The 17,790-nt window shown below is 39.9% G+C and overlaps 1 protein-coding gene across 1 annotated transcript in view; it reads left to right on the top strand.

Annotated features, from left to right (window-relative positions):
* Stpg2 (sperm tail PG-rich repeat containing 2) overlaps positions 1 to 17,790 on the top strand; it is a 228,554-nt gene that overhangs the window by 100,010 nt on the left and 110,754 nt on the right. Inside the window, exon 10 of the mRNA XM_032896555.1 lies at positions 5,318 to 5,410. Coding sequence (XP_032752446.1) covers positions 5,318 to 5,410 — 93 coding nt within the window. The remainder of the gene's footprint in view (positions 1 to 5,317; positions 5,411 to 17,790) is intronic.

The following is a 17,790-nucleotide window of genomic DNA, read 5'->3' as shown; positions in this document are numbered from 1 at the left end:
TTTAATTGGCAGATTCTTTTAAGATTTGTAAACTTCATCTCAAACTTTTGTCTCATATATCTTTTCAGTTTGATATAACCCTATTTTAATTATGACTATAAAAATAGCACAGCAAACCTTTCTTAGTGGTTTTGAGGCACCTGTCGTGAATTTTAGTAGTTTTTAGAACATTTTGCTGTGCTTTGTGTAAAACGCACACTAGTTCACTAGTTTTAGTTACACATTGTGTTTTCCTATCTGAGTCCCAGTGGCATCCATTGACAATTGCCAGCCAATAAAAAAAAAAATCAGTCCTGCCGCGTCTTCAGCAACCCTAACTTAGAGCGTGTTACTCCATCTTCATTCACTGCCACATTCTAAATTCGGATATTTTAAACTCCTTGTGCTTCTCATCGGCATCTGCTGCTGCTGAGTTGTAAGCTTGGCTTGTCTGAAGAGGCCCATGGTGCATGGATTTTGAATAATTCTTTGGATGTAAACGCTTAGCTTGCTAGTTATTTTCCGTAATTTAGCAATGCCGTTGTGTGGCTTCCAGTGAGAAGTGGGTTGTTGTGCTATGTGAACTGATGCTTTTGTGACTCCCGTCTGTGTCTCTGGTGTGATGGAGTGCTGCTTTCTCTTCAGTACATCTCTCTGAAATCTGCAGAGCTGTTGGTACATCTCTGCTCGCTCTGTGTTGTCCATTTGACATACCTCTTGGCTGTGGTTTCTTCTTATATTTCTTATGCCTTATCCTTTCCTGCTTCTGGGATCCTGATACATAGGTATGTCAGACTGTATTTCATACTCAAGCTGTTGCACCTTTCCCCCCCTCCCCTTCATGTTTGGGCATATAAATTTTCTGTTAGGAGAACCTGCAATTTTAAGTGTTTTTTTTCTTAATTCCTAAATGAAGCTATTGAATTATTTTTTAAAAAAATTTATTTTCTTTTTTATTGAAAAATTCTATTCATACAATATAGTCTAATAATGGCTTCTCCTCTCTCAGCTCCTCACAGATCCTTCCCACCTTCCCATATACTCAAGTCCCTGCCCTTTCTTATTTGCTCTCTCATTTTTAAATTGGTTATTTTATTTATTTACATTTCAAATGTTGGCCCCCTTCCTGGTTTCCCCTCTGCAAAACCAGTATCCTATTTCCATGAGGGTGCTCCCCCACTGACCCAAGCGCTCACGCTGATGGTTGGCTGCAAGCATCTGCCTCTGTATTTGTCAGGCTCTGGCAGAACCTCACAGGGGACAGTTATACCAGGCCGCTGTCAGCAAGCACTTCTTGGCATCATCAGTAGTGACTGGGTTTGGTGTCTGCACATGGGATGGATCCCCAGGTGGGGCGGTCTCTGGGTGGCCTTTCCTTCAGTCTGCTCCACTCTTTGTCCTTGCACTTCCTTTAGACAGGAGCAATTGTGGATTAACATTTTTAAGATGGGTGAGTGGCCCCATGACTCAACTGGGGCTCTGACTAACCTCTGGGTATGATCTCTATAGGTTCTTGTTTCCCTTTGTTGGGTATTTCAGCTAATGTCTTCCTGTTGGGTCCTGGGAGCCTCTTGCTTTCCTGGCATCTGGGACTTTCTGGTGGCTACCCCAGCTCCCTATCCCCCACTTTTCACAGCTCATTCCAAAAGATGCTTGTAAATCAGAATAAAAAACCACAAAACACACACACACACACACACACACACACACACACACACACACACACACTCAATTTCACCTTCCTTAAATTTTGGACTTCTTTCTCTTATCATTATATATTGATTCCACAAACTAATGAGTTTCATTATACCATTCTCAAAATATATATTATGCATTTGATTCTTTGCATATTTCCCTTTGAGCATCTCTAGTCCCCTCTTCTTTGTTTCTGATGGTGTCCTTATGCTGACCCATAGTCTTCTTCTAATTTCAAGTTTTGTTTTAAAAGTGAATGTTGGAGTATATATATGTATGTATGTGTATATATATATATATATATATATATATATATATATATATGTGAGAGAGAGAGAGAAAGCATGCAGCATTTGTTTCCATGGGCCAGGCAAGTTTATGGTAGAAGGAGATCTGTACCCCTCCATCGTACCCTTCCTACAGCCCACCAGTGAGCATCACTCCCAAATTGGTAATAACATTTTCTTTGATTATGATTATTATTGATATATGTTTATACATAATCACACATATTTAAGTACAGTCTCTTGAGACTAGTTTTGTTGTTTACGTATATATGGTTTCAGGACTGCCCACTTTGTATCGGACAACCCATAAAGGCATCATTCCCTGGGAGAGGCCAATCTCTGTCTCCCAGCAGTCATTAATTGTCTATAGTTCATTGTGTGGGGGTGGAGCCCTGTGATATTGTTCCTCCGTGTCAGCTTGCTATACTCGACAGTGGCATCGATCCCGTCTTGTTTTAGTTGGTTTCTGGGAGAGACCATCTCATCCGACTCCCTGTTTCCTAGCTCCTACAGTCTAGCTGCAGCTCCTCCCATGGCATTCCTTAGACCATAGTTTCATGTGACATAGCTATATCTTTGATGTCTGCATTGTAACCCATCGTGGTTTCTGCAGTGGTCTCTGTTTGCTGTGAAGAGACACTTCTTCAGTCAGGTGTGATGCTACACTTACTTGTGTGTGTGAGGATAAGATTAGCATGCAGTAGGGAATATGAAGGTCTAGCTATGTGGAAATAGTTGACTATTTCCTAATGACTTTGCTAGCCCTGGAACCCGGTTAGGCTTTAATTCTAGGCATGATGTCCCAGCTGTTGAGTGGGCCTTACATCCACTTAGACGGCTGTTGATTACTACCAACATGTATGTGCGTGCCGTTTACTGCACCTTCCCATGCTGGTCAGCACCATGCTCATGGGTATTACATCTGGGCGAGATGATTAGTTGCTCCCTCCCCTGGTGGCTTGTACTGTGTAAGTTAGACTGAAGGGTATCCACCTTCAAGCCAAGGTTTGTGTCCCGACTGAGCAGTGACTTCAGCCGTAAGAGTTTACCTTCAGCCGCTGAAGGCCACATCAGTCGTGTGTATTGTCTAGGGAATCACTTGCGTTGCATTGCTCAGTGGTTCAAAAGTGTTGCTCATGCCTGGCCTTGGGGTTTTTGTTAGTGTGTGGGTCTCGTGGGGGACGTTGTCGGCTCAAGTATATATTCCACATTCGTCTGTTGATGGTTACTTTGGGTGATTCCATAGCTCAGTATCCAGCTGCAGCAAACACTGTTGTGTTAGCACTTGTGTTGGCATGCTTACTGTGAGTCCTTTCCGCAATACCCAGGAGTATGTAGCTCCAGGCGAATCCTATGGAAATTGCAGTCTTAGGCATTTGAAAGAGCAGTTACAGTGATTTCAGAGTGGCTGTTAGTTGTTACTCCCAAAGATAGTTTATAAGGGCTCTTTACTTTTGTTTGCATCCTCACCAGCGTTCATTGTTATTTGATTTCTTTTAAAAAGTCTTGTTCTATTTAAATCTTTCTCTACTCCCACCCCCCCTTTGTCTTGTTTGATTTCTTTGTAATTGCTCTATTGACTGGGATGATAGAAAAATGCTGATTCATTAATCATGTAAAATTTGTCTTTAATTTCTCTTTTATTTAAAGAATTTAGTAGTGCATTTGTTTGGACTACAGTTTTTTTTTGTTTTTTTGTTTTTTTTTTGAGTTGGGAAATTCTTGGTGCTTCAGTTTCACTGAGTGTGATGTATTTGTTGGAAATAGATACTTCTGATGTTCCCTGGATGTAATGGAAATACTTTAAGTTTTCATTGTTTGCTATAATGTTGGGTACAAGTCTATCACATACAGCCTACTGTCATGATGTATGTTTTCTCTGTTCCCAGTGTTCAGGTCTTTTTAATTTAATTTATTTTTTTAATCACTGTACTGCTTAGTTTTCTTTTTCTTTTTTGTCATTTTGATGTAAACTGGAATTATTTCTAGGACTAACTTCAGCAATTTGGCTAAAGGAACAGACAGTTTTACAGAAAGGATGTGTAAGAGATCTGGCTTTTTAGTAAATTAATGTTAACCTCAAAATGAGTAAAGAATTCATGTATCAGGCTATTACCCACCATGTGTCAAATTCTTAAATACTAAATAAAAATATGAAGTTCTGAAGTGAAAACAGCGATGTGTATAAAAGATGAGAATATGCCTTTATCCATTTTTATACAGTTTAAATGAATAAGATGAGTAAATTAGATTAAATTAGAAATAGTACTTTACAGGGAATAATTAATTGTAAATTAAAATTTTAGATTACCTGTCTCTTCTAGTCTATTAATTTGCATCTTCAGTGCATGTGAGGGAATATCACATTAAAAGAATATTGATCATTTTGCTTAGGAAACATATTAGTTCAGAATTGCACCAAATTAAGTTAAAGTTTTAGCTAATATGCTTTATGTACTACTAATAAAGTGTTAACAAATCATGCTACTAAATTGAACACATAAATTATAATTTTATATTGAGGTTACAGTGTACTCATAAGGCTGAAAAGTAATTGATTTATAAATACGACCTTTGAGTACAGCTAAAATTCATCCTAATTTATTTATTTTTATTTTTTTAAATTATAGTATAATTACCTATTTCAACCCTTCATTTACTCCTTCCAAACTCTCTAATATTCCACTGCTTTCTCTTTCTCAAATTCATGGCCTCATTTTTCAATAATTGTTTTTACATGCATATGTGTATATGAATACATATATATTTTTCTAAATATGTAAGCACAACCTGCTTGGTCTGTTTAATGTTACTTGTATGTGTCTTTTCAGGGCTAATCATGTGTTATTGGATAACCAATGCATGTGCTCTTTCCTGGAAACTCCTATTTCTCTGGCTCTCAGCGTTCCTTAGTTGTTTGTAGTTCCTAGTGTGCGGGTGAGGCCTCCTGGGCTTTCCTGTGTGCACACCAGCCTGTCCCCTGTTGTTGCTGCTGTTCAGCTCACATTTAGGCATCCAGTGTTGGTGTGACACAATGGGCATGATAGCTTCCGACACGTGTAGGAGACATAGTTAGTTGCATAACGACCTCCCTTATATATTTGACTAATGCATATCTGTTATACTTAGCTAGAGGCTTTAGAATCAACCGTTTCCACTGCATGGCTCATTGGATTTAAGTTTTTACTTCTACATCCTCTGTAAAAGCTTTAAATTTTGAATATCTGTCTGCTTTTACTGATGGAGGAATACTGACAAGCTTCATTGCAAGCTTACAGTTCTAGTGCTACTGACGTCAATATTATAAACTGTGTACCCGTTACCTCTGTTTCAATGTGCTTTTTTGGGATTTACAGGTTGGAGGAATTCATGATGAATTACCTAACTTGGTGAACAAATACGCTGCTTTCTTGTCAAGAGAAGAAAGAACTACACCAGTGCAAGAAATGGTAAGAAGACTCCCATAATCACACTTACCTGTACTTTTAGAAATGGAGCAGATTGTGTAATATAGGCTGTGTTACACTGCGGCCTTCGACAGAGACCTCCGTAATGTCTTTGACTAGCTTAATACTCCCACATTGCTGCAAGGGACCATGTTACACGGAATGTGTAGAGTCAGCGAACAATATTACCAGGACATACATGAAAGCTGAACTTAATGTGTTGAATTTGAAATAGAAAGTTTACTTTAGATTCAACTCAGGTTTCTCATAGTGGAATTTCCCCTTTATTTCCCTTTAATTGCATTTTGAGATCTAAGGCTCACCAGTGATTCTTTAGTTCTATTAGCCAGTTTTAAAAATTGTGTTCATTTGAAAAATTCCTTACCAATTTTATAGGTAGCTTACACTGGATAGATGGAAGAAGTAAAACAAATGTAGTTTCTTTTTTTTTTTTTTTTTTTTTTTTTGGTTTTTTTTTTTTTTTGGAGCTGGGGATCGAACCCAGGGCCTTGCGCTTCCTAGGCAAGCGCTCTACCACTGAGCTAAATCCCCAGCCCTGAAGTAAAACAAATGAAACTTAGGAATGATATTGACTGTTTTATTCAAATTGATTTTATTAAAAAGTTCTCAAAATAAAATAGTTTAAAAAGTTAGACCAATTGAGAATGTTGCCGTGGTCTGAGTGTCTCAGTGTGTATGAATTCATGTGCTCACATCTGAGTCCCCAAATGACAGCATTAAGTGAGGCCCACTGGGAAACAATGATGTCAGAAGGGCAGGCCCTTTGAGGGTATTACAACCAAGAGAAGCTGCCGATTGTGGGGAAACAAGCCCTTGTCAGCTGAGGAACCTGTGTGTGCCCTGATCTTGTCCTTTGCAGCCTCAGAACAGGAGAAGTAAATCTCTGTAGCTTAGAGCACTTCAGTGCGGCCCAAAGTAAGACAGTGGTTACAATGTATGTGTTTACGGCATCATTCAAATACTGTAGACATCAGATCATCTTTCAAACACACTGTTAACGACACATTGGTAAAATGGGATCATCAACCAGCATTCAAAACATAGGCACACCTCCGAAGCACGGCCCTGCTGAAATGAAACCTAAGTCAGAGAGGGCAGAGCTATTTTATAACCTTTTAGGTGGCAAAATCACAGTTCATAAGCAGGATGAACGACATTAAGGAAGAAACAGAAACAATAATTATTAACTCTACTTGTGAATTTTTAGGAAATCATAGGAATTTGGTGAATAATATTCAGAAATGATTTTTTTAGGCATTAATTGGACTTATGAGATAGGATCAAAATGAACATCATGTCATATGAAATTGTTTTGTAATTATGGGTTCAAAACATTGTCCCACCCCTAGATGAAGAGTGAGAGGAAGTCAATGGCTGCTGAGAGGGAGGGTCAGTCACCACCAAGGGATAAACTCCCACAAAGGTTGTCTGATCCCAAGTGGTCATCCCTGCACACATTTGTATACAAGCAAAGCTAACCAATTCAGTGGGTCATATATACTTGTGTACACATTTATACATTTGAGTAGACATGTAAAGTAATAATTAGGGAAGAGGTCGTGAATTTGGTAGTAGGGGGACAGGAGCTGGAGAAGTGTGAGAGAGAAGAAGTTATGATACAAAACTCAAAAAATACTATTTAAAAATAAAGACAGTTTAAGAGTCACGTAGCACAGTGGCTCTCAACTTTCCTAATGCTGTGACCCTTTAATACAGTTCCTCATGTTGTGGTGATCCCCAACCATAAAATTACTTCTGTGCTACTTCATAACTCTAATTTTGCGACTGTTATGAATCACATGTAAATATACAATATGCAGGATAGCTGATATGTGACTCCAAAGAGGTCACGACCCCACAGACTGAGAAACACTGAATTCTAGTGGCTCCCGAATCTGTGGTTGATTTTCCTGGTTGTTCAGTATGTGGGCTCGGTTAGTTTGCTCATTTCTTCATCTTGGAGAGTTTTAGCACTGAGCTTGTCTTCAGTGGTTCATAGTTGTATATACACAGTGAAACATGCCAGAAGTAATCCGAGATCGAAATGAGGACGGTGATGCTTGTAGATGCTCAGCCTAGGGAGCGACACTCTTAGAAGGTGTGGCCCTGTTGGAGTGGGTGTGTCACTGTGGGTGTGGGCTTTAAGACCCTCATCCTAGCTGCCTGGAAGTCAGTCTTCTGCTAGCAGCCTTCAGATGAAGATGTAGGGCTCTCAGCTCTTCCTGCACCATGCCTGCCTGGATGCTGCCATGTTTCTGCCTTGATGATGATGGGCTGAACCTCTGAACCTGTAAGCCAGCCCCAATTAAATGTTGTCCTTACAAGACTTGCCTTGGTCACAGTGTCTGTTCACAGGAGTAAAACCCTAAGACAAGGACTGGGTTTAGAATGGCTTTAGTATTATGCCTGCCATATTATCGCAGGCAGTGGGACCCACACTGCTGTCTCTCGGGCACCACAGGAGTGCACACATGTGTCTGCTTTACTGCAGTAGAGATGCTGCGGCTGAGCTCTCTGAGAGAGGGCTCCACTCTTCACTCCCCGGATGTTGTTGTTCTCTATCTTTGTAGATGGGAACTTCTTTTTAGTATGGTCTTTATAATTTTTTAAAATTTCTTTTACTTTTTCTGAGATTTTTTATGTAATTCCATTATTTCCCACTTCCCTTTTCTCCCTCCAAACTCTCCTATATTCCCAATATTGTTCTCTTTTAAGTACACAGCCTCCTCTTTTATTAATTGTTGTTACATGCATCTGTACATATGTGCAAGCACATAAATCCCTAAATACATATGTAACCAATTTAGCTTATCTGTATGTTTTACATCTAATTAATTAATTAATTTGTGTGTGTGTGTGTGTGTGTGTGTGTGCGCGCGTGCTTGCGTGCACATAGGTCAGAGAACAATTAGTGGGAATTGGTTCCCGATTTCCATCCTGTGGGTTTTGGGGAACTGAAGTTGGTCTCCTCTCCAGTCCCTTTGTGTTGTCCTTTAGGTGTCAGACACTTATTAGTAAAATGTAAATGTAGAGGAAATTACTTTAGTCAACGAAACACTGTTTTATATCTCCTCTATAAATGACAGGAGTATGAAGTATATGCATATACAAGAAAGGATTCAAATTACTACTTTCAAAACAGATTTGAAATAACCTCTTGTATGTCTGAAACAATGGAATTTATACGAAAATTTCACCTCAAAATAAAAATATTAGAAATTTACTTTATCTCTCTCTCTTCATACACATACACACATGCACACACACACACACAAAACACATGGTAGGATGTTATAAGTTTTCAAGTATTTTAAGATGAACATAAAAAAATTACCCAGACTATGGATTCAAATAAAGGAATATATATGTATGTGTATATATATATATATATATATATATTAGGTCTCGTTGAAATATTTACTATTTAAAAGACACAAACATTAGTTGAATATAAATAAAAGGCAGTTATTAGGTATTACAAAACCATAATACAAGAGATGATAAGAAAATTTGTTGTAGAAAACGTATAATTATCCCAAGGTCAGTAAAGATACGAGTTTTTAATGTGAGGGCTGCACAAAATGCCTGGAAGCTTGACTTTCAAGGCCTGTGCACTTTGCACATTCTTACTCATTTCCATATGAACATAAATTAAAAAAAATAGACTAAAAGCTTGCAGGACGGAAAGTACCTGGGCTCTCCACAAAGGGATGAGAACAGCTGTGAGCAGGGCTGCTCCCCGCGTTAGTAACGCTGAGAGCCCACAGCGGATAGGATAGTGGGAGGCATTTGCTAATGTGTGCGGGGAAATGATCTGGATGTAGCATTCTCCCTGGACTCAGAATTTCCGTGAACTGACTGAAGAATATGCCTCTCTAGCATGCTAGAGGCCAGTATGTTTAGGACCTTTGTATGCCCAGGGATGGAGCTGATCTAGTAAAAGTTAACAAAAGAGGCCCAAGGAAACCAAAGAAGGGCGACGTGGACGCTCCCCCCATGAACTGAAGAAAAGTGAAAAAAACAAAACAAAAACAAAAACAAACCAGGACTACATCTTAGCTGAGCTGTGCTCCTGAGGCAGGGCCTTGAAGATGCTCTTTGTGTTTTGTGACTTCACTTGGTTACCTACAGAACAGCAACCTATCACACACCAGAGGGCTGAATTAGAATTAAAAACGGAACTCAAACATTAGGACCCTAAGTACTAGTGCTAAAAATAATAAAGTCAAGTGGTTGGGAGGCAGAGTATGTAAGAAGTTTCCCATTTCTTAGTGCCGTTGATGGATGTAGGACATGGACCAACCACTGTTAGGCAGTACATGTAACGATTAGTGCAGAGAACAAACAAAACCCCACATAGTAACAAACCTCAAAGACCCAATTACTGTCAAAAGGAGCCATTTGTTAGAAAGGAGCCAGGGGGAAGAGGAAGGGGCGAAGGTTATTATTCAGCTTACACTCTACGTGTGACTTGAATTTTATTTATGAAGTGAATAAATTTTAAAATAGATGTGTAAATTGTACTCAAGGGGTTGGATATACATTTAGAATGGTATTCTGATGCACTGATGTCAGCTGACTCCTCTCAACACAAAATTCCTGAACAAAACAGAAACAGACCAATATTCATGAGGAGCTAAAATGAAAGCAGCATGGCCAAAGGCTAAATTCAGGTGTAAGGGACACGGCAGAGCAGAGGCCACCCCAGGTGTTTGTCCAACGGCATGAGCTTCAGGTCTACATTTATAGGCTCAGAAATCTCCTTGGGAATAAGTGGGATCTTAGACACTCCTGATGGAAAATCTCAAAGAAAATTCATTAATACATTAAGACTCTAATGCAGTTTCGGGAGGAAAATGCTGGTATTTCTACCTTTCCCACCCACTCAAGGATTTAAAGGGCCATTTCTTGTCTCCAGTCTGTTGGTTTGCATCCCACGAGAGAAGAACTGCACTCGGGAACGTGTGGTATCGAATTTATTAAATGAGACAAATTATTCAAAACATGAAATACACGTCTTCCACAGACGTTAATGTAACTGAGTTTATTAACATAAACAGGAGCTAATGCTTACTTGGTACTTAATTTATGCTGTATGTTATTTCATATGATACTAAGTCATTTGAGTACCATACCTCTGGGCATCTTTTAACTGAGAAAAATCAAGGGAGAATTTGAAGTTTAAGAGAGAGCCCAAAAGCCAGCAGAGACAATGGCTGCTGTGATGTTATTCTCCTAAGGGCTTAAGATTAATTTTCACCCAAATTAATACAGCAGTGGTGTGATTTCTGCCCTGTACAAGAAGACTGTCCTCGTGTGGGCATCCCAGGGTTACAGAGACACGGGATTCTCATTTGCTCTGTAGTGGAAATGGACAGAAGCCAAGCACCAGCCATATTGCTGGAGTTAACTTTGCTCTAGTTGTGGAGAGACTGTGACGTAGGTGGTGAGTGTGGGAAGTCACTGGAAGAGTCCACCATATTTTCTTAGGTCAGTTTACAGCTCCACCATTTGGGAATACCTGGTGTCGAACTTAGAGACTTCAGTTTTTTTAAAAATGAAAAACCTTGCAATTAAAGTCACTTAGTGGAAAAATTTACTATACTTAAAAGTCTTTATATTTTATTCCATAATCTTTATTTATGGATATATTTATATGTGCAGATCATGCCGTGGTACATTCTGAAGGTCAGAGACCATTTGCAGCAGGCTTTTGGGATTGAATTTCTTTCTTTTTTAAAATTTTTTATTATATATGTCTTTACTTACATTTATAGGTTATTCCCCTTCCCAGTTTCCTGTCCATAAGCCCTCATTCCCTCCTCTCCCCCTCCCCCATATGGGTATTCCTCTTATACATCGCCCTTATTGCCCTTTCCCATATTCCCCTGCACTGGGGGTCCAACATTGGCAAGACCAAGGGCTTTCCCTTCCACTGGTGGCCCAACAAGGCTATTCTCTGCTACATATGCAGTTGGAGCCCTGGGTCAGTCCATGTACAGTCTTTTAGTAGTGGTTTAGTCCCTGGAAGCTTTGGTTGGTTGGCATTGTTGTTCTTATGGTGTTGCAAGCTCCTTCAACTCTTTCAATACTTCCTCTAATCCCCCCCCACCCCAAGGGGGTCCGATTCTCACTTCCGTGGTTTGCTGCTAGCATTGACCTCTGTATTGGACATGTTCTGGATGTGTCTCTCAGGAGAGATCTATATCCAGTCGCTTTCCCCATGCATTTTTTTTAGCTTCATCAATCTTATCTAGTTTTGGTGGCTGTATATATATACATGGGCCACATGTGTGACAGGCTCTGAATGGCCATTTCTTGAGTGACTGTTCTAAACTTTGCTTCCATAGCCCCTCCTATGAATATTTTTCCCCCTTTTAAGAAGGAGTGGGAGCATCTGCATTTTGGTCATCCTTCTTCTGGAGCTTCCTGTGGTCTGTAGATTGCATTGTGGGTAATTTGAGCTTTTTGGCTAATATCCATTTATCAATGAGTGCATACCAAGTGTGTTTTTATGTGGTTGAGTAACCTCACTCAGGATGATATTTTCTAGTTCATTCCATTTGCCCATGAATTTCATGAAGTCATTGTTTTTGATAGCTGAGTAGTACTCCATTGTGTAGATGTACCACATTTTGAATCCATTCCTCTGTTGAAGGGCATCTGGGTTCTTTCCAGCTTCTGGCTATTGTAAATAAGGCTGCTATGAACATAGAGGAGCAGGTGTCTTTGTTATATGTTGGGGCATCTTTTGGATACATGCCCAAGAGAGGTATAGCTGGGTCCTCAGGTAATGTAATGTCTAATTTTCTCCATGTCCTTGCCAGCATCTGCTGTCACCTGATTTTTTTTTTTTTAAGCCATTCTGACTGGTGTGAGGTGGAATCTCAGGGTTGTTTTGATTTGCATTCCCTGATGATTAAGGATGTTGAACATTTCTTTAGGTGCTTTTTGGCCATTTGATAATCCTCAGCTGAGAATGTTTTGTTTAGCTCTGTATCCCATTTTCTAATAGAGTTATTTGGCTCTCTGGAGTCTGTTCTTTTTTTGTTCGTTTATATTTTGGATATTAGCCCTCTATCAGATGGAGGATTGGTAAAGATCTTTTCCCAATCTGTTGGTACCCGTTTTGTCCTAATGACAGTGTCTTTTACTTTACAAAAGCTTTGCAGTTTTATGAGGTCCCATTTGTCAATTCTTGATCTTAGAGCATAAGCCATTGGTGTTTTTTTCAGGAAAATTTCCCCAGTGCCCATGTGTTCGAGATGCTTTCCCACTTTTTCTTCTATTAGTTTGAGTGTATCTGGTTTGATGTGGAGGTCCTTGATCCACTTGGACTTAAGCTTTGTACATGGTGATAAGAATGGATCGATTTGCATTCTTCTACATGCTAACCTCCAGTTGAACCAGCACCATTTTTTGAAAATGCTATCTTTCTTCCATTGGATGGTTTTAGCTCCTTTGTCAAAGTGGCTCCTTTGTTAAGTGGCTATAGGTATGTGGATTCATTTCTGGGTCTTCAATTCTGTTCCACTGATCTACCTGCCTGTCTGTGTACCAATACCATACAGTTTTTATGATTATTGCTCTGTAATACTGCTTGAAGTCAGGGATGGTGATTCCCCCAGAAGTTCTTTTATTGTTGAGTATATTTTTCACTATCCTGGGGTTTTGTTATTCCAAATGAATTTGCAAATTGCTCTTTCTATCTCTATAAAGAATTGAGTAGGAATTTTTATGGGGATTGCATTGAATCTGTAGATTGCTTTTGGCAAAATGGCCATCTTTGCTATATTAGTCCTGCCAATCCATGAGCATGGGAAATCTTTCCATCTTCTGAGATCTTCCTCAATTTCTTTCATCAGAGATTTGAAGTTCTTGTCATACAGATCTTTCACTCCCTTGGTTAAAGTCACACCAAGATATTTTATGTTATTTGGGACTATTGTGAAGGGTGTCATTTCCTTAATTTCTTTCTCAGCCTGTTTTTACTTTGAGTAGAGGAAGGCTACTGATTTGTTTGAGTTAATTTTGTACCCCGACACTTGGCTAAAGTTCTTTATCAGGTTAAGTAGTTCTCTGGTGGAACTTTTGGGGTCGCTTAAGTACACTACCATATCATCTGCAAATAGTGATATTTTGATTTCTTCCCTTCCAATTTGTATCCCTTTGACATCCTTTCCCTGTCTGATTGCTCAGGTTAGGACTTCGATTACCATATTGAATAAGCAGGGAGAGAGTGGGAAGCCTTGTCTAGTCCTTTATTTTAGTGGGATTGATTCAAGTTTCTCTCCATTTAGTTTGATGTTAGCTACTTGTTTGCTGTATATTGCTTTTACTATGTTTATATACGGGCCTCGAATTCCTGATCTTTCTATGACTTTTATCATGAAGGGGTGTTGAATTTTGTCAAATGCTTTCTCAGCATCTAATGAAATGACTATGTGGTTATCTTTGAGTTTATTTATATAGTGGATTACATTGATAGATTTTTGTATATTAAACCATCTCTACATCCCTGGGATGAAGCCTACTTGATCATGATGGATGATCGTTTTGATGGGTTCTTGGATTCGGTTTGCAAGAATATTATTGAGTATTTTTGTGTCAGTATTCATAAGGGAAATTGGTCTGAAGTCCTCTTTCTTTGTTGTGTCTTTGCGTGGTTTTGGTATAAGAGTAATTGTGGCTTCATAGGGTGCAGGGAACTGTGGGATGGTATCAGTTCACTTTCGGGCAGAGCCAAGAACAGGAAGTGTCCTGACCCAGACGACTTCTGCCTCTGTGTATCCTGAATCCACCAGGTAGGCCACTTGGTAGCAGAAAAGTGGTTCTTACCTCTGCTCTCAGCTGTGGATGTGCTCCTGGAGACTGTCCTCCAGCTCTAGGCATGGGCAGGAATCAAAGGGTCCTGCCTCTGATTGCTGGTCTAGGTCCTTGCACCCAGCGGGCACGGTTGGTGCTATGTGATTCCCTCTTGGGTCTGGACTGTGGGCAGAGGATATTCACAGGAGTGTCCACACTTCTGAGGTTTCAGCTCTCTCACCCACAGGATTTGGGTGCAGGGATCTGTTTGGCGAGATCAGTTCGGTCATGGGCGCAGACCAGAACTGTGGGTACAGGCAGCTGTCTGTTCCTATATCCCTCTGTCCAGAGGCACTGTGCAGTTTCCCCTTGGACCAGGGATGTGGGCCGAGGTATGCAGAGGTGGCAGTCTCTCCTGCGGCCTCTGGATGTCTGCATTCCTGGCTGGTCTGCTCTCTTCCCCACGGGATTTGGGTGCAGGGAGGGGATCGAATTTCAATTTTCAGGCTTGTCAGCAAACATCTTCACCCACTGTGATGGCTAATTTCATGTCAACTAGACACAAACTGCAGTCATCCAAGAGAAGGGCAGCCAAACTCAGTAGTGTAGGAGTCACCCAGGTGGTCCATGAAGGGGTGGGTCATGGAGAGAGATCAGCTGAGGCTCTGCACTGTGTGGCGCCAAGAGGGGTCACTGATGAAGGTGCTGGCTCAGTGGCAGTTGAAGGCCCAGGATTTAAGAGGTCATGATGAGAAGCCGAGGCTTGGCACCATGAATGAAGAGAGCCCAGGAGAGGCTGTTATAAAGTTCAACCCAGTTGCAACAGAAGACCCCAGCATTGTGCAGATGGCAGTGCCATGTGATCACCACCAAGAACAGCAGCAGGAGTGGAGTCAGGTGACGCTTCCAACATGAGCTGTGTGAACTGTAGAGGGCAGAGATGGAGAAGTGACCCAGGCCCCAGGAGAAGCCCAGAAGACCATGAGTGAATCTCAGACATTGGGTACTATCACACTGTTGAAATTTGGTTTTGCTTTGCTCAGATTGGGACTATGTCCTGGCTCTTCTGTCGTGAGGTAAGAAAATATTTATTTTTGATTTTATAGGAGACCACAGTTAAGAGACTTTAAGCTTTTTTTTTAAAAAGGAGAGTTTTGCAGTTTTATAGAGAATTTGGATTTTAAAAGAGACTGGATTACTTTAGAGACTTTTTTATTTTTAAATATTTCATTTTATTTTTATTTATTCCCTTTACAACCCTTTCACTGCCCCTCCTGCTACTCACACACTCTAACAATCCTACCCTCTTCCCCTCCCCTTGTCCTCTGAGAAGGTGGAGGCCCCCTGGGTATCCCCGCACTCTGACACATCAAGTCCCTGGTTTTGGGACAGCCTCTGCTCCAGTTGGGGCTGGATCCTCATGAAGACCAAGCTGCACATCTGCTACATGTGTTCAGGGAGACCTAGGTCTAGCTCATGAATGTTCTTTGGTTGGTGGTTCAGTCTTTGAGAGCCCTAAGGGTCCAGTTGACTCTGTTGGTCTTCTTGTGCAGTTCCTATCTTCTTCAGGGCCCTCAAACCTTCCCCCAAGCTCCATCCACTGTTTGGCTGTGGGTCTAAAGAGACAACTTTTAAGGTGTTTGAATTTGAAAGGCCTTTTAAGTGTGTAAAATATTTTAAAATTTGTTTATATGGTGTTGCCTTTATTATTGTTATCCTGGGGATGTACAAGAAAGGAGAGATTGTGGCTTACCAGCAGTGTGTTTGTGTGACAAGTGGACAAGGGGTGACTTGAGCTGGCTAGTTTTATTCCAGATTGAAACAGGTATAGCCAGAGGGAGCTTTACTTGAGAACATGCTTCCATAAGAGTTGGCTGTAGGCGAGCCTGTAGGGCATTTTCTTAATTATACCCTGACTTGTGTTTGGTCACAGCAATGATAAACCTAACTAAGACACCCACTGAGGAGTCTTGCTGGTTTAATCACTTGATAAGCACTTGTAAATAAAAAAAAGTAAGGAAATAGCGAAAATGCTATCCTTTTGTATATTAATCTGTGTTTCTTTGGGTATTAGATATTCTGAGTACATATGTGACTGCATTCAAGCTCAGGAATGTAAACACCAACAGCAGTTTGTGTATTTCTCTTTTCAGGTAGTTATGCAAACATGAATGTATTTATTGAAATATTCTTAGAGTTTTATTTTCAACCAAATTACCAATGGAGAGCCATAGCGGAGATGAATACAGTGTTTTTGTTTGAGACACACAATAATGCAAAAGGCTACCAAGCTTTAAGAGTAATGGCTTCCTCCAGTCTAAGCTTACTGTATGTTGAGTTTAGCACTCACTGTCAGTCATAGAAACAGCCATTAATATTTCCAATACATGCGTAGCCTCTTTAAGCTTACACGTTTATCACCTTCAATGATAGGAACACATGTTAAAATGAATTAATCATACATATGCATACTTATCCATGGAGAACAGGATTATGGACTGAGGACAAAATTTTCTTAATCCAGGTGTACCTTGTAGACACATGAGTTTAAGCAACTTTGTAAATCTGTTTCCTCAGAGATCATATTGTGGTAAAAATTAAGTGGATTCTTTTCCTGTTACTCATAGAAAAAGTAAGTTAAGTATAAAAATTGTAAATGGTGGGTTCAGAACTAAGTCAACACCATGCATATGCTTTCTTCCTCTTTAGTAAACTTATTTATCCATTTATTCACTCACTTTACATCCCAATATCAGCTCTACTGCCAATATCTTATTTTCCCTTTGGAGAAAGATTCAAGTATCCTCTGTGAATTGTAGTGTGGTTATCTTGTACTTTATGACTAATACCCACTTATAAGTGAATACATACCATGCATTACTTTTGAGTTTGGGTTACCTCACTCAGGATTATATTTCTGGTTCTGACCATTTGTCTCCCTAACTTCTTTCTCAACCCATTTATCATTTGTACAACAGAGGAGTATAGATGTCTTTGGGTAAATTTTGTATTCTCTGATAAATATTTTGGGCATATATATACATACATTCCTATCATCTGTGGATAGCAATACTTTGAATTCTTCTTTTCCAGTTTGTGTCCCTCTTGATTTCCTTTAGTTGTCTTACTGCTCTAGCTAGGACTTCAGTTGCTATATTAGAGATAGAGAGAGAGAGAGAGAGAGAGAGAACAGCTTTGTCTTGTCCCTGATTTTAGTTGGATCCTTTCAAGTTTCTCTCTATTTAATTTGATGTTTGTTATTGGCTTGCTATATATTGCCTAGTTTGTGCTTGGGTATGCAACTTGTATCCCTGATCTTTCCAAGACTTTCAACATGATGGGATGTTGGATTTTTCAAAGGCTTTCCCAGCACCTAATGAGATCATCATTTTTTTTTATTCAGTTTGTTTATATGGTGGATCATTGATGGGGATGAAGCCTACTTGATCATGGTGGATGATACCTTTGATCTGCTCTTATATTTAGCTTATGAGTATTTTATTGAATATTTATGCATCAAGGTTTACAAGGGAAATTGATCTGAAATTCTTTGTTGA

The sequence above is a fragment of the Rattus rattus genome, chromosome 3 (assembly GCF_011064425.1).
Source record: "Rattus rattus isolate New Zealand chromosome 3, Rrattus_CSIRO_v1, whole genome shotgun sequence".
Classification (NCBI taxonomy): Eukaryota; Metazoa; Chordata; class Mammalia; order Rodentia; family Muridae; genus Rattus; species Rattus rattus.
Note: the sequence above shows the minus strand (reverse complement) of the source record. Positions and strands in the feature narration are given on the sequence as shown.